General features: G+C 40.8%; 1 protein-coding gene across 4 annotated transcripts in view; it reads right to left on the bottom strand.

Annotated features, from left to right (window-relative positions):
• LOC145994691 (insulin-like peptide receptor) overlaps positions 1 to 27,371 on the bottom strand; it is a 267,151-nt gene that overhangs the window by 113,853 nt on the left and 125,927 nt on the right. For all 4 annotated transcript variants that reach the window (XM_083130847.1, XM_083130849.1, XM_083130850.1 and 1 more), the window contains exon 3: positions 14,675 to 14,780. In XM_083130847.1, coding sequence (XP_082986973.1) covers positions 14,675 to 14,780 — 106 coding nt within the window. The remainder of the gene's footprint in view (positions 1 to 14,674; positions 14,781 to 27,371) is intronic.

Raw genomic sequence — 27,371 nt, 5'->3', positions numbered from 1 at the left:
CGAAACTTGGACAGGTACGGAAACAGTTACCATATGTTACATATACATGTATCAATTCATGAGAATGTTATAGGGTCAGGCGGAGAAACCCAAGCAAGTCAATATTCTGCCATTTTGATGCTATACTGGATATTTCAACGTGCTTTCTTTCATCTCATAGATTTAACACTCCCATTCATCAAAGCATTTTGTTTTTGTCCCTTTACATTTACATGTTCAGTAACATTTTGCAATTAAACGTTCATTTCCCGGAGATTGACGAAAGTTGACTTACCTGTCAACCCCCTTCCCTCCCCCCGACCCTACAATTGTATAATAAGGGAGCGAATTTGTAAAGATTCTGTATGTTACATACAAGGACAGTGCTGCCGACTGCAATATCAGTTTCAGATTTCAGACACTGATCTATGTGTGTGTGTTCCTGTTATCCACATATCCGTCCCTTTTTCTCACCATATCTTCTGCATGTCTATCTTCGGCAGCAGAGCTTCTTGCGGGACTGTTTTTTATCGGCAACTTTCATCGAGACAGACTATTAAGCGGTACCACCCACATGATGACGAGTCGCATGCCCCCTTCCTCCGCAGTTGCGAAGATATTTCTGTCCAAAAAAAATGGCTCAAGATCGGCCGCGGGCTATTTATAGGAATCCTGCGTCGGTCATGAAGAAAAAAGAAAGGGAAAGACCAACACAAGCCACGCCGAAAACATCCACCGTATGACGTCTGGGCACGTGAACACCGATGCTGCAATTTCTACGGTGAAAACTGGCGCAGACATTCACGGGCAAACGTAATTTGACAAACAAAATTCTTCAACACTGACTGGAAACCAAAGTTTCTGGCATACCTCATATATGGAAGATGTTCTCAGGAAAACTAAAACATGACGAATTGAGCAAATCTACTATTTTAGTATATTTGTTTTTGTGCACGCATTGACTAATCGGGGCTGTACAACAACCGTTTCGTTATTCATATTTCTTGTGCTGGAGTGACTAACTTTAAATCAGAGCTAGACAGTGTTCTTTGCGATTGTTACAACTCCTGATATGTTGTTTTATAAGAGTACTGTAAATGAATGTATATTGAACAACAGAAACCATGTAATTATTTGTAACATCACCACTCACCACTGCCTCTGTGAACTTGACTGGAACCGTGCGGCCCGTCAGTCGCTGGTACCACTGGTCTACGTAGACTGTATACGTTTATACAACGGGGGAGCAAATTACAAGCCATAGCAACTTGGAGTTATATGCTAACAGCACGAAAACTGACTCGCGTGTCTATCTAACAGAAATAGACATGTGAACAGCAGTGGCGTATGTTGAGTCCAAGACCTGGACTTTCTAACTATGACACCTGGATCTAGGCTATGAGGAAGATAGAAGATTAGACTCACGTAAACCCCCGTTATAAGTGGTTAACGTATGGTGAAAAAAATTTGCACAAAGTTTGCAACCCTGCGGAACTGGCAATATTGAACACTGACACACCATTTGAGCTGTGTTGGATTGTACGTCTACCAGTTATGTAGTGTAAAAAGCAAGAGAAGGTTGGTGTAATAACAAGTCAGTATGGAGCTGAAAGAAGACGACCGTCGGAAAATGATCGTGCAATATTGGACGGAGAATCGTGATGTTCGAAAGTCCGAGCTTGTGAAACATTTTCAACGTGTAGGATTTTCCCATCGTACGGTTTATAATATTGTGTCACAATTGGAGAAGGGAATCAATGTGGAAAGAAAGCCGGGCAGTGGACGGAAGTCGAAGTTAAATGAAACCAGAGTGTTGCAACAACTGCGACGTGTTACTGCAGGTAAGGTGGCAAAATCCTACCGTGAGCTTGGTAGGAGGTTTCAGTGTGATAAAAACACAGTGAAGAAAGCATTACAGAAGATGGGGATACGGAGATATAAACGAAAAACTATGCCAAAAGTGACGGAGCAACAAGTTGTTGTCCAGAAACAGCATTTACGAACCCTTGTGACAAAAACGTTCACTGCAACAAATGACGTGATTTGTATCATGGACGATGAGACTTATTTCACCCTAGATGGCAATGAGTGGCAGCCGAAAACCTACTATGATCCTGGAACTGCTGCCGTGCCCGATCCAGTGCGTTTTGCTGCCAAAACCAAATTCCCACAGAAGGTGTTGCTATGGCTTGCCATGAGTGAGAAAGGACTGTCGAAACCTCAGTTTTTCAAGGCTGGCCTTGCACTCAACGCCGACCGGTATGTAAAGTTCTGTTTGCCTAAAGTGAAGCAGTTTATCAATGAATACCATCGTGGGGACAATGTTGTTTTTTTGGCCAGATTTAGCCAGCTGCCATTACGCTGCACAAAGTCTTGCGGCCATGGAGCACTTAGCTATCCCTTACATATCCAAAGAACAGAATCCCCCTAATGTTCCCCAACTGGGGCCCACTGAAGATTTCTGGGCAAATTTAAAGCGGATGGTGTATGCCAATAATTATCAACCACGAACCGTTGCAACCCTCATCCAACGGATCTGCAGATGCTTGCACGATGTTGATCCATCAACATTTGCTCCATCTATGCAGAAAGTGCCCCAAAATTGTCGCAAGGCCAGCAGACTCGGTGTGAATGTGTTCAGATACCACCCTTGTATACCAACCAGCACACGAAATACATCTGTGCGTTTTTGCCCTTGACCACAGCGTTTTCTTTTTGTGCAAATTTTTTTCACCATACGTTACACACATTCATTTTGCTAGTTCTTTACGTGTTCAAGGATGCCACGTTGCCATTCCAACAGCAGCCAGGTTGTCAACTCGTAAGAATTCAAGGTTGCCAACTCGTAAGAATTCAGGTTGCCAACTCGTAAGAATTCAGGTTGCCAACTCGTAAGAATTCAGGTTGCCAACTCGTAAGAATTCATGATGCCAACTCGTAAGAATTCAGGTTGCCAACTCGTAAGAATTGAGGTTGCCAACTCGTAAGAATTGAGGTTGCCAACTTCAGAATCGCCATTATTTTCTTATTAAAATGAGTAAATTTATTTACGGTTTCTAATATATTTTTCTTCTGTATTTTAATCCCTAGGCTTCAGGCTTCGAAGATGTCCTAGCTAGCCTAGAATATACGCTTCTGGTGAACAGGTTAGGTAGGTTAGGTTAGTGCTGTTATCATAGCTTGCTCAGCAGACAACAAATACATCATAACATCACTGCTGACAGTATATTTCCGAATTTGTTGCAGCTGTTGCTAGCCGCTCGTTGCAAATGTAGATTTTTATGGTCCATGGAAGTGGTTGTCATGTTCGTTAATAAATAAATTATGGCATAATCATAAAGTAATAGTTCGATTATATCTAGGCTTGTTAACACATGTAAATTAGTTGCCAGCCACTGGATCCATTGAAATGTTGTAGTCTCCTGAGGCCACAAACATTAAATTACTTTGGCAAGTGCTGATTTTCATTGGCAGTATTGCACTTTGAACACCGAAATATTCCAATTAATCAGAATATTTCCATTACAAAATATATGTTAATGAATATTGCTGTGCAAACTAAAATTGACAAATTGAACCTATAGCGTCCTGGCAGTTGAGAAACACTGGTCTACGGCACATCCTTGCCTCTGAAACTCATATTTTCAATGACTGTGGGGCACAGAAGAAAGAATGTTGTTGACAACATCGTAGTAGGTAAAAAAGGCGGCTTTTCCCACCCAAGGACGCCACGCAGTGCCTCTGGTGTCGCATTCCATAGCCTATCTCACCCCTCCTTCTCTACCTGTCCCAAATATCCAACCGACCTGAACCGAAACCATGAAAGAAGGCAACAATGAAGACCCTTTATTCAGGCGGGTAATTCCAAAGAGTTTTCGCTTTCTTAGGCTTGTTCCGGCAGCAAAACTTGAACACAATGGTCGCTTCCATTTCACTTCTCCAGGTAAAAAGGGGGGGGGGGGGGGACTGTCGGCGGCAAAGACATTGAAGAAGGTACATGACCCTTGTCCGCCAACGCAGGCATGAAACCCGCCCTCCCCTTCCGAGTAAAGACGCTACCTGGAATTCACGTTGTATCGCGCGGGAAGGCAACTCACGAGGAATGTACCTGGGAAAGAGGATGCGCCGAGAATTTAGGTACTGGCAATATTGACCACAGTGTTGCAACATGATTCAGGCAGAATTTTAGATTTTGATTCATTTGACTTTTCTGCCACTACTGGCTATTCGCGAAGATTAGAATGTAAGGTGATGAGATCAAATCAAATAGAAATCGCACGGCACGAACACGTCAAACAAGGATAACCATATTGTTGGGCGTATAAGACGCACTTTTTCTCTTTAAAAATAGGTCTGAAAAAGAGGGTGGTGCGTCTTAGCGCCGATGCTCAGTTTTTGATTTCCTTCAGTTCTGGAAATTTCCCGTTTCGAGTTGGACAATTTCTTTCTTCGTTCCTTGCAGTGTGTGAGAGTATTCCAGTCACATTAGTAATGCACTGGATGGTACAGACGAGGATTTGTTGTATGAGAGCTCAGATTCTGATTTAGAAGAGGTTTCAAGTTACTCAATTTAGTCCTAGAGATGACTGTGCGAGTTTTGACGAAGGAGATAAAAATTTATTCCTTCCTAGCTAGATTAAATAAGTTATTTGTTGAAAATAGACCTACACATTTCCTTATATTTGAAATACTGCAAATGAATTAAAATATTCAGTGATAATAGTTTCTCCTCAAAATGTGTACAAAAAAAGGGCAAATACGGTATATGGGCTGTGGGTTTAGACGCCAGAGCCGTCGTTACACAGCAAAAAGAATTTTATGTGAAAAGAAACAAGAGAAGTTGCATGAAAAAATCGGAAGTGCACAGAAATTGAAGACCCAGTTCATGTAGCCTGAAAATAACAATTTACCTGGGTATTCACTCATCTTGTAAATAATAATAATAAATAACCCGTGACTACAGCTCGTAAGGGCCTTGGCCTATCTCCCTCCCATAGTCCTAACTAGAGGTGTGGAGTTCTTCAATCGGTAATGGGGTGACGTGGGGTCAGCACGTCGAACCCCCAGCCGTTACAGATTTTTATGACCGGGTTACGCTACTCACTCGTAGCTCCCCAAATTCCTCACGATGGTGGGTTGCCACCGGTCCTATACACAGGCCGAAAACCCAGAGACTGAACCCAGGCGAACTCGAACCCACACCGTCCCGAAGTTGGAGCCCAAAGCACAACGTCTTAGACCACACGGCCACGGAGGACTCTGGTGAATGGGTACAATAATTATAATAATACGTTTGGAATATAATTATTTTTGTTTGTAATTATTACATAATAATTATTTACAAGTATCGACATTTCTGACGACAGCCTCCATCATAAAATTCAAATAATATCCGGACACAAAACATATTACAACAAATACGAAACGTGTTTCTATCTCCCACGCAACGCCCCCTTCTCTCACATGATGCAAGGGAGACTGAAAACTGACCACAGGGTATACGAGACGTGAAAACAAAGCGGCGACAAACACGCCTCCAGCGGCGGGGAAGTTTCTCATGAAACTCGACTGCGACGCGACAACGCACCGACTCATCGGAAAATAGCCACCGCTTCGGCACGCACAGCCAATAAATACATTGTGCAGGGTGTGACGCACGCCGAGTTAACTCCGCTGTTTATTTCTTGCTCGCAGCTCCGAGAAAGGTCAAACCTTGCAGTTCGCTCGCTCCACGATGAAACACCCTGACGTCATCCACACGTGCGGCCAATACGGAAGGAGGTATATAACCGGGTCGCGATATGCCTTCCATTATCCTTGTCGAGGTTTTCAAAATGAAGTCCGAAGGTGATCATTTACAGGATGTTTACCGTTTTTTATTTTCCGTTGCTACTTTTGGTTGCTAACCACACACATGCACAAAAGGAGAGAGAGATTTGGTTGTTATTCTTAGGACGAGGCATAGCTCAGTGTGCATGTGTTTCAACACACTATTTCATATATTCTTTTAATTTTTCGCATTTTTTGGGCGATAAAGGATTTTTTACGAATTTTCCTTCTCTTTTGAAAATATATTTCTCATTTTTAAAAAAAAACTGATATATTAGGGTTAACCTGTGTGGCGGAGTGGTCAGTATGCTAGTGCTACGCTGCGAAAGCAGGGAACCAAGGTTCGATTCCGATGTTGTTAATTCCCATCGTCGCGATTTGCAAGCTAGAACTGCATCATAAAATGCGCAAATACAGGTTAGAAAAAAATAATTATAAATTGCAAGCTAATGTTAATTAAATAAACTGGCAAAAGTAATGTGTCACAGAATTTTGGAATAAATTTGAGAAAATATATAGTACCTTACATTCTCTTTACTTCCGTTCGCATCATCTCTTCTTATCTTCTTTTGGTTCCAATTATTTCCCTTTCTATTTATCTTTTATCTTCATTTTCTAGCTTCTTACTCCCTTTGCTGTTGCTACGAAGCTACAGGACACAGGTTCGAACCTTGGTCAAGGCATGCGTGTATCACTGCGTTTGCCCAATCACCCATTTTTATCAGTTCATCCTCGTCGTCGCGATTAAACCACGAAATGCTTCTTAACTGAGGGCGGGCAGCTATAGAGGATGCTCAGTAAATAAACCTCCCATCCTTAAATAAAAATAAACCGAATGAGCTTAGTGAGCTTGATCAACCTTAATACACATTGTTATTTTCCCATACCTTTTTTATTCAATGCTATGCAATAATCATAACTTCGTAGCTTTACGTGACTTTAGTAACCAATAAAAATGATAATTCTGTGGTGCCTTCTATCAAAGAAAAGTACAAGCTTCAGAAACAAAATACTTTTGATTTAGACCAGGGGTTTCCAACTGGCGGCCCGCGATGCCTTTTTTGCGGCTCGCAAAGCTAGTTTGCAAAATACATTAATTTTATGTATTTTAATTAAAATACGTTCTTTTTATGGACTTCCTTAAACAACTGGCGTTTCTAACAGATAGCACAGGTCATATGAATGAACTGAACTTGAAACTGCAGGGAAGAAACCAGCTGGTGTCAGATTAAATGGGAAACATAAATGGATTTCGTAATAAACTGAAGATTTTCAACGTTACTTTGGAGAAGAATAACCTGGTCCATTTTCCAAGCTGTCGGCGGCTAGCAGAAGATGAAGAAACACTGGACTTTTCTGAATTCAGTGCAAATATTAAAGCAATAATGGATGAGTTTGACTCCAGATTTAAAGATTTTTGAAGAACTTAAAAGCAGCATCCAGCTATTTAGCAATCCTCTTGGCGTTAACATCGAAGAACAAGAATCTCTTCTCTCCAACTTGAATTGTGTGATTTGCAAGGCGATGTGTTCCTCCAAACTAGCCAAGAAAAGAGGCCAGAGTTTTTCAAATACCTTTGAAAGGAACGCTTTCCAAATGTTCGTAGTTGTGGGCAAAGAATGACATGATGTTCGGCAGCACATACACGTGTGAAAGTGTTTTTCTTCAATGAAGTTCATCAAGAACCGCTCCAGAAGCCCACTGCTTCACCTTCCGAGACTTTCAAATACACAAATTCAAGTGGACATTCCAACTTTAATAAAAGAAGCAGATCGGCCTCAATTTTCACATTGAACACCTACTATGAAAGATTCTTATTTGTATGGTGTGTTTTTAATTTCTTTGAATTCATCCATAAGTATTGGGTTTTTGTTAAATAAATTCTAATTATACAATTTTGACTTGTGATTCCATTGTTTTTATTGCCTCATTTTAGAAATTTAGGTCATACGTAAGTACTACATTTTCAGTTCAGTACTTACAGTTCTTGTAGTTTTTAATCCCCCACAAAAAAAAAGAATGCGGCCCGCCAATTAACTGCTGGATATAATTTTGGCCCTCGGACCTTTTGAAGTTGGAAACCACTGATTTAGACTTCCCGAGCCAATGTAGCTGCTTTCCATATTTATAAATAAACGGCAATCTACTAACGATGGATTGAATATTTTTTTATGATTTCAAGATGCAATGAAATTATTCCTTTTAATAAACAGATGGACGGCGCAATAAAAAAAATGTAAGAAATGTTATATTTTCAGGATGTCCTAGTTTCAGAGATATCAATAAATGATCAAAAAGGGGTGGGTATCAGAAATTCGTAATCGAGAACGAGATGGGTATCCCAAACTCGCGACGAGACCGAGAACGAGGCGGATATCCCAAAGTAGCGACGAGACGGGTATCCCAAACTCGCAACGAGAACGAGACGGGTATCCCAAACTCGCAACGAGACCGAGACGGGTATACCAAACTCGCAACGAGACCGAGACGGGTATCCCAAACTCGCAACGAGATCGATGGGTATTCCAAAGTAGAGACGAGATCGATAGAAAGAGAGGCAATTTGTAACTCAGGACGAGAACGAGAAGTGGACATTTACAAAGGCCGAGACTTAGAACGAACAATTGGAACTACAGACGATAACGAGTCCCACTCCTTCCCGGTAAAGTCCGTATCCTGCAATTTCCACGACGTAGTACACCAGCCATGACAACCAGTTATTGAACGACAGGCGGCAAACGGCGTATGAAATCTGCGTCGTTGCCCGGCGACATTCGGCTCTTCATCTCCTGTGATCACGTTCGGTGTACACGCATCCGCGTTGGGGAAGAGAGGGGGTGGAGGCGTCATGTTATCCAGGGTAAACAAACACCTATCGCTCTTCCGGCACGGCGAAAAAAAAAAAAAGGACGCGGGGAAAAGCTTTATTGATTATTGATTAACCCAGTTTCAGGAAAGTTGGTTGTTTCGCTAGGTTCGTTTCGGCGCCTTCATATTAAACTTACACGAGAAAGGGGGAGTCAAAAAGAGCACCTGGGCATTGAATACGTAACGTGGAATTTCATTAAATTTTGCAGAAGCCCTTGCAGGAGCAGGGGTGGGCGTAATTATGGAATTGCTTTCTTGCGGCCTCTTTGGTTTCTCGGCCTTATTAATTTTGCTTCCGCTCCCGCCACTGATCTAGCCTCGTTACTTAGCGGCGTGCATGGGATATTTACCATCCCCTTAACAACATAAAGCAGGAGGATTTCCATCAACAGTCGTAGGTTAAACATCAACTGATTTGAATTTAGTGGTGATCGGGTCAAGTTATTTGTACTTTAGGCGCTTGCTTATGTCGTACAATGATTTAAGGTAACAATTTCTCACTAGCATTTTGGTCGTAACTGCTAATGGCTTTAAGTTAGTTGATTTTAAGTGGTTCGTTAGCTCTTGTAGCAGATTTACGCAGTGACGTGCACTGAGGAGTAGCTAGTCTAGCAGAGATAGATCAATCAATCTCACATCTCTAATTATTTTCAAAGCCACAGTTCATATGCAACACTTCTTTTTTCACGCGCTTCTCGTCCCTCGGTGCGATCCGCGGACAAAACTGGCCTACCGCGCTCTTCCTCCGCTTCACCAGTTCCAAGTAGAAACGGCCGCGGAAGATTTCTGTCTCTACCTCCCTTGCCCCCCGCTGCAATGGTTGAAAGCCCGTGCTTTCAGGTCCCCCAGTCTATCTCCTATAGGATAGATAGGGGATTGGTTTCCCTTCGATTTCTTTGTAAATAATCTAAAGAACTAAGGGGAAAATTTCGTGCAGTACTTATGTTCTCTGTATTTACACCACAACTTTTTACACTTTGTACAATATGTATGTATAATATGGGATGTAGTTTTATTATTTATGAAATGGGAACGTGTTATGAGCAGACAATAATGTTATGCTTTCTTTCTTTTCTTTTTTTTTTCAAATATGGAATATATAATGATTAAATTACAAATATTTGCTCAGGCTCTCTCTCTCGCTCTCGTTTTAGTAGTGTCTTATTTAAATATACTAATCTATTGGCCTCTAACGGATGTATTTATTTGGACAAGAGAACGCGCGTTCATATTGTTGTTGGTTTGGTTTATTTTACTTCACTTTTCTGCCACATTTGGTTAATGCGAAATAAGGATGAGTGATATGATGAAATTGATGAAGGGACCTCGAAAAATCCAGGCCGGGATTCGAACCCGTGATGAAGCGCGCATTCTTGTTCCTGTGTATTGTACTCTGCAGCGAAGAATAAAATAATTTGGAATGAAAAATGTACCTCAGAACTCAAAAATCCAAATGAATATTATTGAAGAAACTAAAAAAGGTGTGTTTTGTTACCTGTTTTGTTTCTGTGCATAAAGTGGACTTAAAGCACCAAATCAACCAACCGTAAGGGAGTTCCGGGTTCGAATCCCGACCTGGGCATGGGTGTTCTTTGTGTTTGTCCCTTCATTAATTTTATCGTATCATCTTCGAAATTAACCAAATGTGACAAAAAAGCAACGCTAAGTAACAAAAATCAAACCAATCATTGATTGATTGCTTGATTTGGTTTATTTTACTTCGCTTATCCGCCACTTTTGGCTAATCACGAAGATGATACGATACAATCGATGAAGGGACACACAAAGAATACCCATGGCCAAGCCGAGATTCGAACCCAGGATCTGTGGCTTAGTAGTAAAATCACATCGTTCTTTTTATTTTCGAATGGGGGTGGGGGTTACGTGTACTTTTTTTTAGTACTCATTCATCATTTTGCAGTCTTTTCCTGTTACTGACGTTCTATTTTTTAGGAATACTGGGACATAAAGGGGGGAGGGGTATGACCCACATAACCCCCCCCCCCCTTGTGCACGCCACTGATTACTACCCCAAGTGTCGACGTCACCGCAAGTAACTGAAATTACGGTATTAGTTATCGCGTTAAAAGTGTAGTCTAAATAAATACTTCTTGATGCTCAGCTGAACGCGCGAGGGAAAGTGAGTGCGTGGATAAAAAGCGGATGCAACTACCAGCCGTTTGCAGCGGGGCGTTATGCTTTGCTTCGTGAACTCACTTAAGTAACTTATCCCTACATTATGAAGATTTTAAGCTTCACAAACATATTTTTAAATTACTACATCCTTAGTGCAATTTAAGTTACTTCTTCTCGTAATCTGGTGCATGATAAGTCAACATCTAGTTCCTTTCTCAGCGACTACATACTATACTCAGTTGCATTTTATTGACTACTTTCTGCGTCTGGTGTGTTTTCTGTGACTGCTTCGTACGTCAGTTGCATTTTAAGTGACTGCTTCGCACGCCAGTTGCATTTTAAGTGACTGCTTCGCACGCCAGTTGCATTTTAAGTGACTGCCTCGCTCGTCAGTTGCATCTTAAGTGACTGCCTCGCTCGTCAGTTGCATCTTAAGTGACTGCCTCGCTCGTCAGTTGCATCTTAAGTGACTGCCTCGCTCGTCAGTTGCATTTTAAGTGACTGCCTCGCTCGTCAGTTGCATTTTAAGTGACTGCCTCGCTCGTCAGTTGCATTTTAAGTGACTGCCTCGCTCGTCAGTTGCATTTTAAGTGACTGCCTCGCTCGTCAGTTGCATTTTAAGTGACTGCCTCGCTCGTCAGTTGCATTTTAAGTGACTGCCTCGCTCGTCAGTTGCATTTTAAGTGACTGCTTCGTTCGTCAGTTGCGTTTTAAGTGACTGCTTCTTACATTAGTGCATTTTTTAAGTGTCTACTTACTTCAATGCACTTCAAGAGATTATTGAATACTAATAATACATTTCAAATTTTAATCTTAGCACATTATTCTAACTACTTCACATAGTAGTTGTTTTGAGTAGATCTATTTATTCTTTCTATAATTCTGCTCCCCCATTACTCAGTTCACGCCCAAACAAACAGAGTCGTAGTTCAAAGTGGACAGCAATCGAATCCGAGCCTCTTCATTACAAGCCTTCAGATCTGTACAAGGCTGTACATTCATGGAGAGAGCATTCCGTTTATGAAATTAATGCAAGTTAGCCTTCCCTCACACAAAAAAGTTCGTTTACAATTACATAAAATAAAGATTGCCTTTGACGACAGCGAATCTTCTACCTTCTATCACGTGATACAACTTGCACTTTTGCTAAGGGAAATAACACGTGTTGAGAAAAGTGATAACAGAATTGTGCATTTTCTTCTTTTTAGTCTGGTTTTACTTTCCTTTAACCGTTATCATTTCTTGAACCTGTTATCATTTTCGACACCAGAGCTGATTATTATATTATCATGCTTTCGAATTCTATGCCAATGGAAAGCCTTCTTTATTCCCTTAGAATAATCTTCAGGGTAGATAAGCTGGGCGACAACAATGAGATGAATAGCTATCCAAATTGCCTTTGCTACAGCGGTATTCAAGGACTGCTGAGATGAACAATATGCTTTTTATTGAGGTTGGGAACGCACAGAAAATACGCTGAATTGGATGTTACTATGGAGCCAAGGGGAGCCAATAAATGAAGTTAAGTTCTGTCGACTCATGGTACACCTTGCCGTGGATGAACGCACTTGATTTTTTCTTGTGTTAAGTAGCCTTGATTTGCACCAAACAGTTTTAATTTTTCTCTTTGGTAGAGTTCGCTCAATTCAAAACATCTGTGGATTTAACACGTTCTCTGCCAATTTTTCCACCTGCGCCGAAGTGGTTATTAGACTGTATTTCGCATTTTTTTAATTTTTTTTTTTAAAAATTGAACAGCCGAAACACTTTTAAGAGCACTCGAATCCCCACGCCTTGTCGGTCATGCCTTATACGCATCATTGTTATACTCATGACAGACGGCGCGCTAGGAAAACAAAGTGCAAGCCACATGTTTCGGTCATTATGACTGATGTGGCAGAGATCGTGTTAACTCTCAAGCTAGTCAGCAGGTCTACACTGCATCAAGTAGCCTTTTGCGAGCATGCGCCCGAACAAGAAATAGCGCAATTGCACACAACATATGAGCACGATTTTTGCAAAACTTGCAGAATGATATGTATAGTACGTACCACACAGTATTTTTTTTTTTAAATGACTCCCAAAAATGCTGTCTAACGAGGAGGGAAAATGATTGTATATTCCAGTGTTCCGCAACCGGTGTGCCGTCACAATGTGAAAGGTGTGACGCGAAATTTTACCTAATATTGTAAGAAATAAATTGTCGATTTTAAGTAAGAAGGTGCTTGTTTATTCTTGCTGATAACTTTTATTATTTCATAGAAATTAAATGTAATTTATTTACTCAATATTGTTATGGTTTGCTCATCTTATACATATTCTCGCCTGTAATATTGGGCCGGTTTGATGGGTTACAGGCGGCAAGCTTTGTGTGCCTTTTAGCGGGCCGCACCAATCATACAATAGCGCTAATCAAGCGAGTTCTTTGTTTGTAATACTGCATCTTTTGTGTACGACTGGCTGTTTTGGGCCTGTTTGTCAGCGCTTCTTAAACTTTATTGCCCTTTTCCTTCGCCGAAGGACCCACACATTGTCAGACAACAATTACAGTATTTCAGTTCAGTTCTATCACATCTGTACTCTGCATATGCGGATTTATTTGCAGATGATGAATGGGTATCTAAGTTGGCATATCTTTCCGATATTTTCGTACACTTCAATGAACTAAACAGAAAAATGCAAGGTAGAAACGAAAATATTCTGACTAGTATGGATAAGATTCAAGGATTTATTAATAAGTTGAACTTGTGGATACAGACAATTGAAAATGGATCGTGTGAGATGTTCCAAACTGTATGGCCCCTTGCTGACGACAACAAGGTGTTGACGGACTTAATTAAAGAACATTTAGTACTCTTGCAGCAGACTTTCAAAAAATATTTTGGAGAGAGCGTTGAAGATTTTGACTGGGTTCGTGATCCATTCAGTATGGATTCGAAATATCTTCCGAAAAATTTACGATCACAAGAGGAACTGGCAGATTTGAAAGCAGACAGAACATTGAAATTAAAATTTTTCGAAGTGCCTTTGGATACATTTTGGTTGTCAATAAGCAGTGAATACCCGCTATCTCCGAGATGGCAGTTAATGTGTTATTACCATTTTCAACTACTTATTTGTGTGAAATGGGCTTCTCGACGTTGACTGCAATTAAAACATCAAAGAGAGAGAGACTCAAATCCATCGATGAAGAAATGAGGTTTGCTTTGTCAACGATTCCGCCACGAATCAGCCGTCTGTGTGCAGCTAAGCAGGTTCAAGTATCACATTGAAGGTATTAGTAGAGTTATTTACTTTAAAATTCGTATTAGAAATGTGTATTTTCTACAGTGAATTAAAGTTTATAAATTTTTAATAAATGCATAAGTCTATTCATGTTTTATAATAATAATAACAATGATGATAATAATAATAATAATTGATTACATAACGACGTAATATTTCGTAATTATATTAAGATTCATATGATTTTGAGGGGACAGACATTTTGGTGTGCCGTGTTGAGTCTAGGCCCGTCTGTGGTGTGCCGTGAGTAAAAAAATGTTGCGGACACTGGTATATTCGATGAAATTGTGGTCACTTATTATATTCGTAACTCGCACTGAGTTGCTTTTTATGTTATCTAAGTTTGTTTTCAGCCCACCTTATGCTCTGGACAAGTGGGATCCCAACCATCAACCCTTTGATTGCTATGTGACGGCGATGCCCCTCCATCACGGAGGAGGCCCTGGTTTGGTGTATATCTAATTTGTGTGTGCACGCTTTCTTGTTCAACAAAGAATAAAATATAACTAATTTCAATATGCATATATCAAAATGAAATAAACACATTTAATAAATTTAAAATACATAAAAAACTCACCCTTCTGACAGGCATTCATGTTCCAACACAAGGATCTGTTTCCGAATCCAACTCCCGAACACTTTGCAGGACAAGAGTTGGGGCATTCGTTCTCAGCTTGATTCTCCTGTGAAGAAAAAAATGAGTGTGAATGGACCATATCCTCACAGGTTAGCACCAACATAATAATAAGGAGCTGAGAGAAAAGGTATGCGACATATTTCAATTGATCAACTCTGTGGCCTTTAGTTATCCGTATGTCCTAAATAATGGTAAATAAGTATATCCAGGCATGTACAGTGCTTGACATTCTTAGACGTCCCTATCAGAATTACTTTTCCTGCAGAAACAGAGCACATCTAACAGATTTGACATATATCATCATCCCTTTTCTCCATGGTGTTAGTTAACTAATCATATTTTATATACAGAACCAGGAACTAGTAGAGTTGAACTAATTAAATTATATTTACACTAAGGACAACGCCCCATAATAAAATGAGAGGTTTTTACATGTAAAAGTACTGGTTCACATAATAAGTCATGACGGGTCGTACTTTGGACAGGTATGGAATAATAACGCATTTACCAAACACCTTAAATCCCTCTCCTCACGTAGTTTGTACTTCTTACGAATCCACCACTTCCCCCTCTTATCTACTAGTATCACTAGCTAATTAATTAGTTACTGATAACGGTTTCAGTACACCCACCTCGTTAACCTGCAGAGCCAGGTTAACCTGCAATAATGCAGTTTTGGAGCTACTATGTGGGAGATAGGTTAACACTAGAAGAAATTCCGAAAATGTCCCAATTATGCCTCTACTGTGCGTTTATGGTATTCACTATACGCGCCGTCGTGATGTAGTGCTTAGCATGGGAATCAAGATTCGTGGTCTTAACTATGGTTTGATCTTTGAGTCAAGCACACGGTCCTGTCCTATAACAGATGGTGCATGTTATCATTTATAGGTTTAACATTGTTTTATTGCAGAATTTCGCTTAATCAATTAGAGATTATTGTACATGAAAATACCGAAACTTCTATTCGAACGCAGAGTTGAACGAATAGCGTGTGTGTAGTCTTCGACTATTTTAAATTTCCTTCGTTTCGCCAATCAGAGAGAAATCCAGTCCTACACCCGACACAGGATGGCTTGTTACTAGTTGCTAGTCTTGCCACTTCCCCCCTCCTAAAACAGGCCAGGGAGGGGGTGGCGACGGTGGATGTTCTTTCCTAGTTCCTTTCAGCGTATTTTCGAAGGTTGCGAAAGATTCAGTCCAGTCCCTTTATTTTTTAACTTTCGTATCTTCATCCGTTCCTCCTCATGTACAGTTACGGACACTGCTGGGTTGTAACAAACCCACTGACTCTCAATGGAATCATTACAACCCAGAAGTGTCCGTGACTGTACATGCATGCCACAGGACACTACAGTGACCATACCCAAAGAACGGCTGGCAGTCAAGATGAGGGGAAAGATGTGGGAACGCTTTCGACTGTCAACCGTGGTACGGTCTGTGGTTTCGGCAGGGAGAGGGATGGGGTAAGGACACTTATTCGTGGCAAAAAGAATACCTATTCCTCACTATATTTCTCGTGAAAGATGTTTGCATAATAGTTTGGAATTTGTTCCCAACATGACCTATACTTTTGGAGCACTAGTTTTCGCTGTGTTGCGTACCTTTCAAAGATTCTTGAAATCTCAGAATAAACTGCAGTACCACGTTTTATAAAGGCGTAATTCACTACGCTTAGTTTGTTCGACTAAACTAAAAACTTCTTCATGCTGATATCATACAAAAAAAACTCGTCATGAATACTTCAATACAGTTTTACGAAAATTTTTACAGTGCAAACTGTGGATATTTTTAAAGATCAAAGTTGGCAATGTTGCTCTTACGTCACTGCCAAGTTGTCAATGAATATAGTTTGATTTCTCCGCAACATGAGCGTTGTTCTTGTTTATAAAGTTCCATGAAGTTGCATGTCGTGCTGCACTCTGGTGGCGTTGACATGCGGCGATTATCCTTGCCGGTGACCTACATTCTGCACTTCAAGAACAAAAGCAAGGAACACGTCCTGTCCTCGGTAAAACGCACCGACAGTTCCACGCCGTGCTGATAAAACTGTCACTGATTGACAGGTCGCGGCGAGAAAGCATCAAGCACTCGGAAGACTCAAGCCAATTCCCGTTGGGATATTCAAGGCACAAGACCCAGACAAGAGTTGTCAGAAATGACAAACGACAGTCGTGTGTCGTGCGGACACAGGTGCCAAATGGAAAAGGTGTGGTGGCCAATGTAGGTCAGGGGGAAGAGTGAAGCTCGTGTGTGCGAGGATCCACCCGTCATTGTTGTGAAGTGGCGTGCGGCAGGCATCAAAGGGCTGCTAAAAACGTCCTGGCTTCGTGGTGTGCTAGGATGCTATTACACAATATATATCTGAAGAGCGGCCTGGAAAGGTAGGATGAAGATTACTTGTCCTCGGCCACAGGAAATGGCAAATATTAAGATAAACCATGCATTAAAGACACGCATCAGGAAATATTTCGTTAAGGGTTCTCTCAGAGAGGCTTACGAAGTACATTATGCGTATAGTGCCTTCATTTGGTTATTGTGACGCTGGAACGCTGCCCGTGTAGCGGAGAAAGACTCTTGAAAGATCTTTGAAAAGATTGATTTATATCCACTTTACGCAATGATTTATATCCACTTTACGCAAAGTAAGGCTAATCGGGACTGGACCTACAGTTTAAAGTGGGATCCGAACCACTTGAGTCTCCACCGGGTATCGAACCCTGGAACCCTTGATTACAAGGCGACGACGATACCACTGCGCCATCGAGGAGGCCCTATCTTTGAAAAGACTCGTGAAAGGCCTTTGAAAAGATCCGTGAAAGGCCTCTGAAAAGACCCTTGAAAAGACCAGTGAAAGGCCTCTGAAAAAAACAAACAAAAAAAACATGAAAGACCTTTCAAAAGACCAGTGAAAGAACTCTCAAGAGATAGTGAATGAATGGCCTTTGAAAAAACCGATGAAAGAGTTTTGAAAAGACCCGTAAAAGGACTCTGAAAAACCGTAAAAGGACTCTGAAAAAACCGTGAAAGGCCTCTGAAAAGAACTGTGAAAGGTCTTGGAAAAACCTATGAAAAGTCTCTGAAAAGACTCGTGAAAGGTCTCTGAAAGAGAGAGATGAAAAGACCGTGAAATGCCTTTGAAAGGACTCGTAAAAGAAGAGACTCGTGAATGGCCTCTGAAAAGACTCGTGAATGACCTCTGAACAGACCCGTGAAAGGCTTTTGAGTAAGTCTTCTGAAATAACCCTCGCAATTAATAGCGCATGTTATCCTCAACCAATGTGGAACAGTTTTAACGCTTCGAATTTCCACGCAAGTTTAACTCCATTCTGTAATTCGAAACAGCTGGAAAACGACACACACACTACTGCACCTTCAGATATTTGCCTTCTCTTGAAGACAAAAAAAAAAAATCAAAAGTGCACACTGTTCTAATTTAGAAACATGGCATTTAGAGAAGTTGACGCAAGCTTTGCCAAAACACACATACACGCACGGAAAGCGAACAGCACCATACTTAAAAAGTGGGAGGAGAAGTCAGTTACGCAGTTTTATTTACTAGCTTCCTCCAAGTGGCAGCCTACGAGGAATTCACCTAGTTATATTTATAGCGTCCAAAAACCTATTACACAGTCTCTTGCTCTTACGCAAATCGTAGAATAAACGAGAAAATATCTGTTCTACGTCACTTCTCAGTAATAACTGCAGCAGCACTGCACCAAAATAGGCAAGACACATGTTGATTATACTGAATATTAAATTTTACACCCATGTTTTTTTTCCCTTTTTTCGTGGCTTTCCTATTCTGTCCCTGATACATAACTTGCTTTCATTGGGTTTTTTTTCTTCTTCAGAAAACAGCTAGTAGTACATGTGATAATATGCGGATTTCTATGCAGTGTTAACCTGTAAAATATTTCTAAAATATGTCGTACTCGTAATATGCAATTCTACATCGCCATTTTCATTCCTTTTATTATGCTACATCCCATGTTGTTTTAAGGAATGGAATTCTGGTGATTCGTATATGTTACCTTCTAAACAATATTTATTGACGTTTTAATTCCAATACATTATTATCACATTGTGAAAAACATTCTGAATGAAAATGGTGATGGACAATTCGACCGCTGTTTCTTTTTGCCGTTGGGTGTACAAGGGGAGGGCATATAGTACATCTAAACCATTAGATCCTAAATGTACCCTCTGAAACCTTTCTGCCACTTTTGGCTAATCGCGACGATGAGAATGAGATGAAACTGATTAAGAAGGGACACTCACAAAGATCACCCATGCCGGGACTCGAACCCGGGACCCCTGGCGTCGTATTGTGCTATGCAAACGTGGAGATCGGATCGTAGCACCGAAAGCCAGACTGCAAGCACCATTTCTACTCCTCACCTACTTGTTGCCTTGAACTAGAATTTGCAGAGTGGAGCCATATTGTGAAACGACTTCCAGGCCATAAACAGAAACAAATTGCGTGCAAATCCTCCAGTACATTGTCGACAAATGTTAGGCTTTCTGGAATTACTATTCCCTACCCCATCCTTTAACCTAACTTACCCTTTTATATTCCAGGGGGCGAACAGGGAAACAACCCACACACAGGGAACACCCCACACGGATCATATAAAGCCACTCAAGTGACAACCCCTTCTATGAGCTTTCCGATTTCTAAGTCACTTAGTTGATTAAAATGTTACGCTGTCCGACAGAAACTGCGTTAGAAATAATTGATGTGAACTACTTCCGCCTCAATTTTGTGACATCCGACCCCATTGGTGCATGAACTCCCCTCGATTTTATCAATTTTGTCACATATCCGGAGATACAAAAACATTGCGGCAGAATATTACGCAAGAAATTCGTGTTTGGAGCAAAGTAATGAAATTAGGTCGATTTGTTAGCGTATATGTGTGCATATTTTGGAAATTTTACTTAATAAAAATCCTAGCTCCACTCATCATTCCCCTCACCGCCGCGACCACCCTCAGCTGATAGAAATAACTAAAAAATACAAACATTACTTCAGCTTCAAATGGGACCATGATTTTCTAATGAAACTTATCTATAAATTTTAAATGAATGACATGGCTTTATTTTGATACAATCTTCAGTCAATTTGCTGATGCACTCAACTCATGTTCATGTCTTGTTGCAAGCTCTCTGAACAAAAATATTATTTTCCATTTGCTCTACAAGGCTTAAAATTAAGACGAGTAAGGGAACAAAATTATTTCGTTGTTGCCAAAGCTGAAATCGTGTGGATTTATTCGAGGAGAATATATACAACCCGCATAGCTACAGTGCATTCCAGGATGCCTACACAGTAGGGGTTCCGAAACTTTGGTTCTTTGAAAATAAATTTATTCGCATTGATTTTTTAAAACATTTGTCACAACAAGATCACGAAAATAGCTTCTTAAATAGTTACATTTCATAAAACCGATAGTGTTTCTGTTACATTTTAGCAAACTTCGGTCTCAGTTTCTATAAAACACGTTCTTAGTTTTTTTTAAAAAATAAAAACTTTAGTTTATTAGATTTTTAACGATTTTGAATTAGTTGTTTTGTCAAAAAAACTTGTTTCGGGTTTTTTAAAAGTTAATTCGGTATCGTTTTTGGAAACATTTTTTTCGGCTTCTGTTTTTCAACACGTTTTCTTTTTTAGTTTTCTGTTTCTTGAAAACCTTTTTTTCGGTTTCTGTATTTTAAAAACCTTCTTTCCGGTTTCTGATTTTTAAAACTTTTTTTTTCGGTTTCGTTTTTAAAACGTTTTCTCGGTTTCGGTTTTCTTTTAACTTATTCGGTTTCGTTATTTTTTTAAAGTTTTTTTCTGTTTTTTTCTTGAAGACCTAAAGTGTCAACACCATGAATTTGTACATAACCAGTGTTCCTTAGTACCGTATGAAGGCGCTACAAATTTGATTGCAAAAGATTTGACCATATCTACACCTTGCAGAGTAAAAACTGATCGCAATTGTGGTATAACAATATTGTCGATGGAAATAAGAGGACCAGAGTTGCGAAAGCAAAGAGGACCGCCAGCCAAACACTGAAAAAAGAATGAAAGAAAAAAGTTTACGGCATAGTAGAGTCGAATTACTTTCGGAACATTTCCAGCGGACTACGCGAGTCTGTCTAGCGAGCCTAGTGGGCGTGTAGAGCCTGAGCAGGGGGCTTAGCGATAGGTTCTGTGTTGAGATAACGTCAGCGGCTCACTTCGTTGATTGGCTGCTTCGAGAGTTGTGACTCGTTCCGAAGCTTCAAATGCATGACAGCTAAAGATGTTACGGAAATAATCTCCCTCTATCTGCAACCGTCTCGACGGAATAAGATTAACGGTTCGCTTGCTTAATAATTGGCAAGGCGAGCTGTAACCGGGGCGTTGCTTGTGTTTATGTCTGCCCATGTACAGGCAATTGGGCCGTCGGAGTTTTGCTTAGCGTGTTTGTTAGCCTTACCTCGTTGTTCTGCGTCCCCGGAGAGAGGCAGCTGGAGATGAAATTCATGGTTTATCTCGCTAGAACGTAAACAACTGTGATTTAAAGCTGGTATTGTTGGATGTTACAAGTCGTCGTTTCGTTTTTGCTAATGGGAAGATGGAGGGGTACGGAGAGGGGGAGAGGGAGAGGGAGAGAGGGAGGGAGAGAGAGAGAGAGAGAGAGAGAGAGAGAGAGAGAGAGAGAGAGAGAGAGAGAGAGAGAGAGAGAGAGAGAGAGAGAGAGAGAGAGAGAGCGAGCGCTGTGGCTGGCTGCGCAAACAGGAGTTTGCTATCTCCAGCTACCGATGGTCATAAATCACACTTTTTTTTTCCTCCTCCCAAGTCCCTATTTGCAGCCCGAGTAGTTGTTGGTGCAGAGTTTGTATTGTAAATTTACAACCGCAAGTTACACCAAAAGTGGTCTCCAAGTGCTGTTCCGAGAGCTCTAAGAATATCCGACAAGTATTTCTGAAATTCAGTGCGATATGGCTTCTGCCCTCCAGTGGGTTGTCTCGACAAAAGTTTCCGCAATGATCGTACCGTAATTTTTACCGTCAGCTCAACTAAGTTAACGGTAAAATAATGGCAGAAGCTCAATAACAATAAACAAGTGTCTAATCTTCGCCTTACGTGAACAAAACTTGGAGCTACCACACAGCGTAAAAAAAAAATAATTGTTAATTAACATCGAATATGGTATTGTGTGGCGTTACAAGCACTAAAACTTGGGTGTGTCTCCCGACGGCGTAGTGATTAGTTGCGGGCTTGTAATCAAGGGGTCCTAAGTCAGTGGTTCACTGAAGGTCCACTTCCGGATTTGGTGGGGCTAAAGCAGCGTACGAACATTTTCTTCAGTAAAATTATATGATTTATTGCTCATGAAATGATAAATATGAAGACGTAGGCCTACGGATGATCCCAGGTGTCCGCCATTTTTAAAAAAAATGTCTACAACATTTATCAGAATGGCACTAAATGAAATATGAACTTATGAACTAACCTTCCTTGTGTAAATGGGTAAAAAGAAGGAGCGTTCTGTCTAGAATAGAAGCGACACAACCCATAGTATTTGGTAGGATTTCAGTTTTCCGACAAGTGCATTAGGCCACCATTTTGAATATCACTTCTTATGGGCATATACTTCCACTGTTTCTGATAATTTCAGAATCAACAACTTCGATGGCAAAAAAATCGATACCAAATTTAAATATACGGGTCAACTTTAAAATAGTTTTATATTTCGAGCAGCCATATTTTCCGCCATCTTGGATTTCTGAAATCTCCGCTTGCAGTACACAAAGCCTACGGAATCGCTTTTGAAGGCCTCATTTTTGTCCAAATTGTTACCCTGTCATTAACTCCGCCGTCTTCCTTGATTTATATTCCGTGCAAACTGCCACGAGCTTGTTCTGTTCCACGTGCATCAAAAACGTCGATCGCTTGTTTAAGTGTGTCAGAACATTCCGTTACTCCCACAGGGGAAAAATTGGGAACGGCAGCTTCCCACCGAAGATTTTGGGGACCAAGTGATCTCTCTCATCTTCATGTTGAGGCCAAATGGACAAATTGTCAACACCAGTTACCACGGCGATGATAATTTATGCTGGCAAGCTGCAAAGAAGTGAAAAACGCATACTGACTGTCTAAACGTTAGGGAACCATCAAGGGAATTTCACACATCTGGCAAAACAAACGCCTACACGAAATTACCTAATGACATAGTACTTACATTCACTTTCACACACATGTACCGTATTTACATAAACGTTTACATATTTGGAATCAACGACCTCATTTCAACTTTGTTTTCTTGCCCTTGTACTTACGCGAATTCTGTTTACATAACTTTTGAATATCGTAAATCTTTCCATTTTTTAAAACATGATACACGCACACATTGAGAGAAAATATCAAAATCAGACCACCCATTATACAAATTATATCGGAAATACGAGGGTGGTTTGAAAAGTTCTCGGAATCACCACCAGATGTCAGTGCTAGGACAACGAGGTTCCCGCATAGTAATAGGCCATCCTTTATTAATAAACACGTGGCGCGTCAGTGTTTTGGGTAGATATCTGTGGTGCGGACGTCCCGTGCAGTGCTTTGTGAAGATGGAAAAAATCGAGATTCGAGCGGTGATTAAGTACTTCGTAAAGAAAGGTATGAAAGCAAAGGAAATTCATGCCGATTTTCTGAACACACTGGGGGACTCTGCTCCTTCATATTCAACTGTTGCAAAGTGGACAAACGAGTTTAAATTTGGTCGGGACAGCTTAGAAGATGATCCACGTAGTGGTCGCCCAAAATGTGCTACTACCCCAGAAATTATTGAAAAAGTGCATAAATTGGTCATGGAGGATCGCCGACTGAAAGTGCGTGAAATTGCTGAAGCTATAGGAATGTCATCCGAACGGGCGTATCACATTTTAACAGTTGAATTGGATATGAGAAAATTATCTGCAAGATGGGTGACGCGACTTTTAACACAGGACCATAAACGCATCTGAGTGGACATTTCCGAACAATGTTTGACTCGTTTTAAGAGAAATCAAACAGATTTTTTTCGCCGGTTTGTGACGACAGATGAAACGTGGGTCCACTACTATACCCCAGAGACAAAACAACAGTCAAAGCAGTGGAAACATGTTGATTCACCACCACCAAAGAAAGCAAAGGCAATACGGTCGGCCGGAAAGGTAATGGCGTCAGTGTTTTGGGATGCGAAAGGGGTTCTGTTGATCGATTATCTTCCCACTGGTCAAATAATTGCGGGACAATACTACGCTAATCTCCTCGACCAACTAAAGCATAAGATACGGGAAAACAGGCCAGGTTTGGCAAGAAAGAAAATCATCTTGCATCAGGACAATGCACGCCCTCACACAAGTGTCGTTGCCATGGCAAAAATTCATGAACTTGGTTACGAATTGTTGCCACATCCGCCTTATTCGCCTGATTTGGCTCCCTCAGACTTCCATCTTTTCCCCAAACTCAAAAGTTTCCTCGGTGGACGGAGATTCTCTTCAAAGGAAGAACTAATAGCCGAAGTTGACACGTATTTCACAGGCCTGGAGGAATCTAATTTTCGAGATGGGATCAAGGCATTGGAACATCGCTGGACCAAGTGCATTAGTGTACAGGGAGACTACATTGAAAAATAAAAAAAAAATCAGTTGTGAGTCGTTTCTTTCTATTCCATTCCGAGAACTTTTCAAACCACCCTCGTATGTCTATGGGTTTCAATCTTTCATTATTCCATGCAGCGAGTGGTGAGGGTAGCGCGCTGCGAAGGCACAGCTCCCAGGTAAAGCCCACAGAAGTTACTGTGTATCATAACGTGACGCAATCCTAATGCATATTCTATTTAGCTGTAGGTGAGCCACTTGCTTAATGAAAATTAGCATTGTTCACAATTGTAAGGTCATAATTAAAATAACTAAATATATATTTTACATATCTAAAACTTTCTTGGTACATATAAATCCGTGGTCAACCTGGAGAATATAAACACGCGACGTGAAAACCCAACAAGTCTCGAGGTCATGAGACCAAATCGATTTTAATCTGAGTCTCCTCCAGCATGAATAGGTACGGAATGTCTGGAAAACGTGTCCAGACGTGGCTGATCTGTCCAAAAATAAAAGATGGAGAGCTTGACGTCACAATGCAAGACCACAGAGAAAGGTTGCGCGGAACTTTACACAGCGTGGAGTATCGATCTTCGTTGTCGTGGGTTCGAGTACGGCTGTTGCGTCGTCTTCGCAGACAGACCATTTGGCGGCATAAAAATGGGAGTGGCCAGACTTACTAGCATGAGTAAACCCGGCGCCATTTTTTTTTATTACGTGAGCACCTACGTCACTGCAATTCGTTCTGCGGATTTTCCCATTAATCTGTATAGGCGTACGCAGAGAGTGACAGAATCTGTTTGTGAAAAGAGAAGCAAGAATCTTTGAATGTGTTTTATGGCGAGGGTAAAACGTAAAAGGGATTCTGGACCGTCTCGCAATAGAATCTACGCATTTGCAAATCTCCCCTCCCCTCCCCTCACTCCCTCTCTCTGTTTGTAACCGTCAACTACGCAGTACCTCAAAAGCAATAACAATAACCAGCCACTAAAGTTTGTGATGCGATATTTTAGTGGTCTGCAGGATCGTGTTCCAAACAATGCTTTTCCGTAAATCATAACAGCGCAGAATGATCGGTCGTCTGCATATGTCCATACACTACACAAGTAAACTATCCAATGATCATAAATAGAATTAACGATTATTAAAAAAGGAAAAAAAGGCTAAAAATATATATTTCTACGTTTCATCCAAGACGAAGTTAGAATGCCGACGCATATTTGTATCGGTCATTAATAGCAGTGATTCCCAACCGGGGTGCCATGAGATCGGCTTAGGGGTGCCGCGAGTAGGGATAAACGAAAAAAAAAAACGAAAAAGAAAATACTGTTAGGAAGTGGGCAAAATATATAATATTAAATCCTTACATTTGTTCCTTATACTTTCAATGAATAATATTAGTACTGGAGTAGGTATTTCTTTGACAATAAATTTAACATGCTCCTGATAACATATTCTAATTCGATTAAAATTAACAAAAACCTTTCTAGGGTGCCCGAAGTCATTAATCTCATTCCCAAGGATGCCGTGAACGTAAAAAAAGGTTGGGAATCCTTGATATATAGGGGGATTCTGAATGTGCGAATATTTTCAGGGCGATTAAAGAGGGAAATGTGCTTATAATAAAACCTGAAAGGAAGATAGATATATTTTATATTTCTGCTATGGGTAGAACTGCGATCGGTTAAGTTGACAGACCATGAGTTGCAATAAAATGACTATCTTATGCAACCTTTTAAATGTAAATGATAAGCTATATTGTCGACCAACAAAGCCTTGTACCTTCTCTTTGCTTACGCAAATACGCGAGGGGCAAATTTAGTCCACTTCGAAAATAGTTCAGCGGGAGGGAGAAAAAAAGTTATGTATGCATTGAAAAGGCGAAAATATGCTGAACACGACCGGAAAACAGTTTACATATGCTCTGTCCAATATGCATACCTGTGTTCTAAAAAAGCACCTTTCTGTTGAAGTAGATTCTTCAACAACATGAATTTCTATATATTTCAGGAACCTCGAGAGAAAGAGAACCTCTCGATGGCGTATGGGTACCGTTGTCGGCCTGTAATCAAGGGGTCCCGGGTTCGAAAGCCTGTGGAGGCACATATTGGTTAGGATCCCCTTGCGGCAAGGTAATCATTCCATATATATATCTTCGACTCTCCCCGCACTTACAGGAATGAAACTGTAACCCCACACTAACGTCAATACTTTCTCTAATTAGACGACTTTCTATCCAGTGTCACTTTTCGCTACAAATTCACATACTTATCCCCTTCACGCACTTCGGATGGCTTTCGCCTTAAGATTCATTCCCTCGAAGTGTGCGTGTGTGGAATTTTGAATCGTTTTGATGGAATTTTTCATTCACGTTATACTTGTTTGCTGTTCGATGGTTCGAATTCGTATTCCAAACTCCCACACTGGCCATACATCAAACCAACCTACATCGCCGCCCACTTCTCGTAGGATCCTACTGAAGATCACCACATCATTATCTTCCCATTCATCTTTGCCGGAGCATTGAAGCGCTCTCACAATGACCGAGGAAAGAGGGTGGGGGGGGGGGTCCATCAGTTCCAGCTCTTACTTCCTGTTTACATTCAGCAACCAGCACAACAGGTTTCGTGTTTGGGAATCAACAGTCGCAGGTTCCAAATTATTGTTAGTTTGTCCCGGTTGTCGGATTTCCCTTTCATTTATCGAGTACTAGCGGCCTGCCTACGCCTGTTATTCTCATGATACCAACTGATATTGTACTAAACTAATGCGTCATACTTATGTGCTACATATTAAATTGAGTTTGAGTGGGAATTGAGGTTTTTAAGTCCACTTTATGCACAGGAAAGACAATCGGTAACACTAGACCCACATTTTAAAGTGAGATCCGAACCACTCGTGCCTCGCCGGGTATCGAACCCGAGACCTCTTGATTACAAGGCGACGACGTTACTGCTACGCCATCTGGGAGACCCTCATATTCATTCTATCTTGACAACGTGGTTTGATTTTGGATATA

This window comes from Lepisma saccharinum, chromosome 11, assembly GCF_977018435.1.
Source record: "Lepisma saccharinum chromosome 11, izLepSacc3.1, whole genome shotgun sequence".
Lineage (NCBI taxonomy): Eukaryota > Metazoa > Arthropoda > Insecta > Zygentoma > Lepismatidae > Lepisma > Lepisma saccharinum.
The sequence above is the reverse complement of the archived record's forward strand: the minus strand, read 5'-3'. Positions and strand labels throughout refer to the sequence as shown.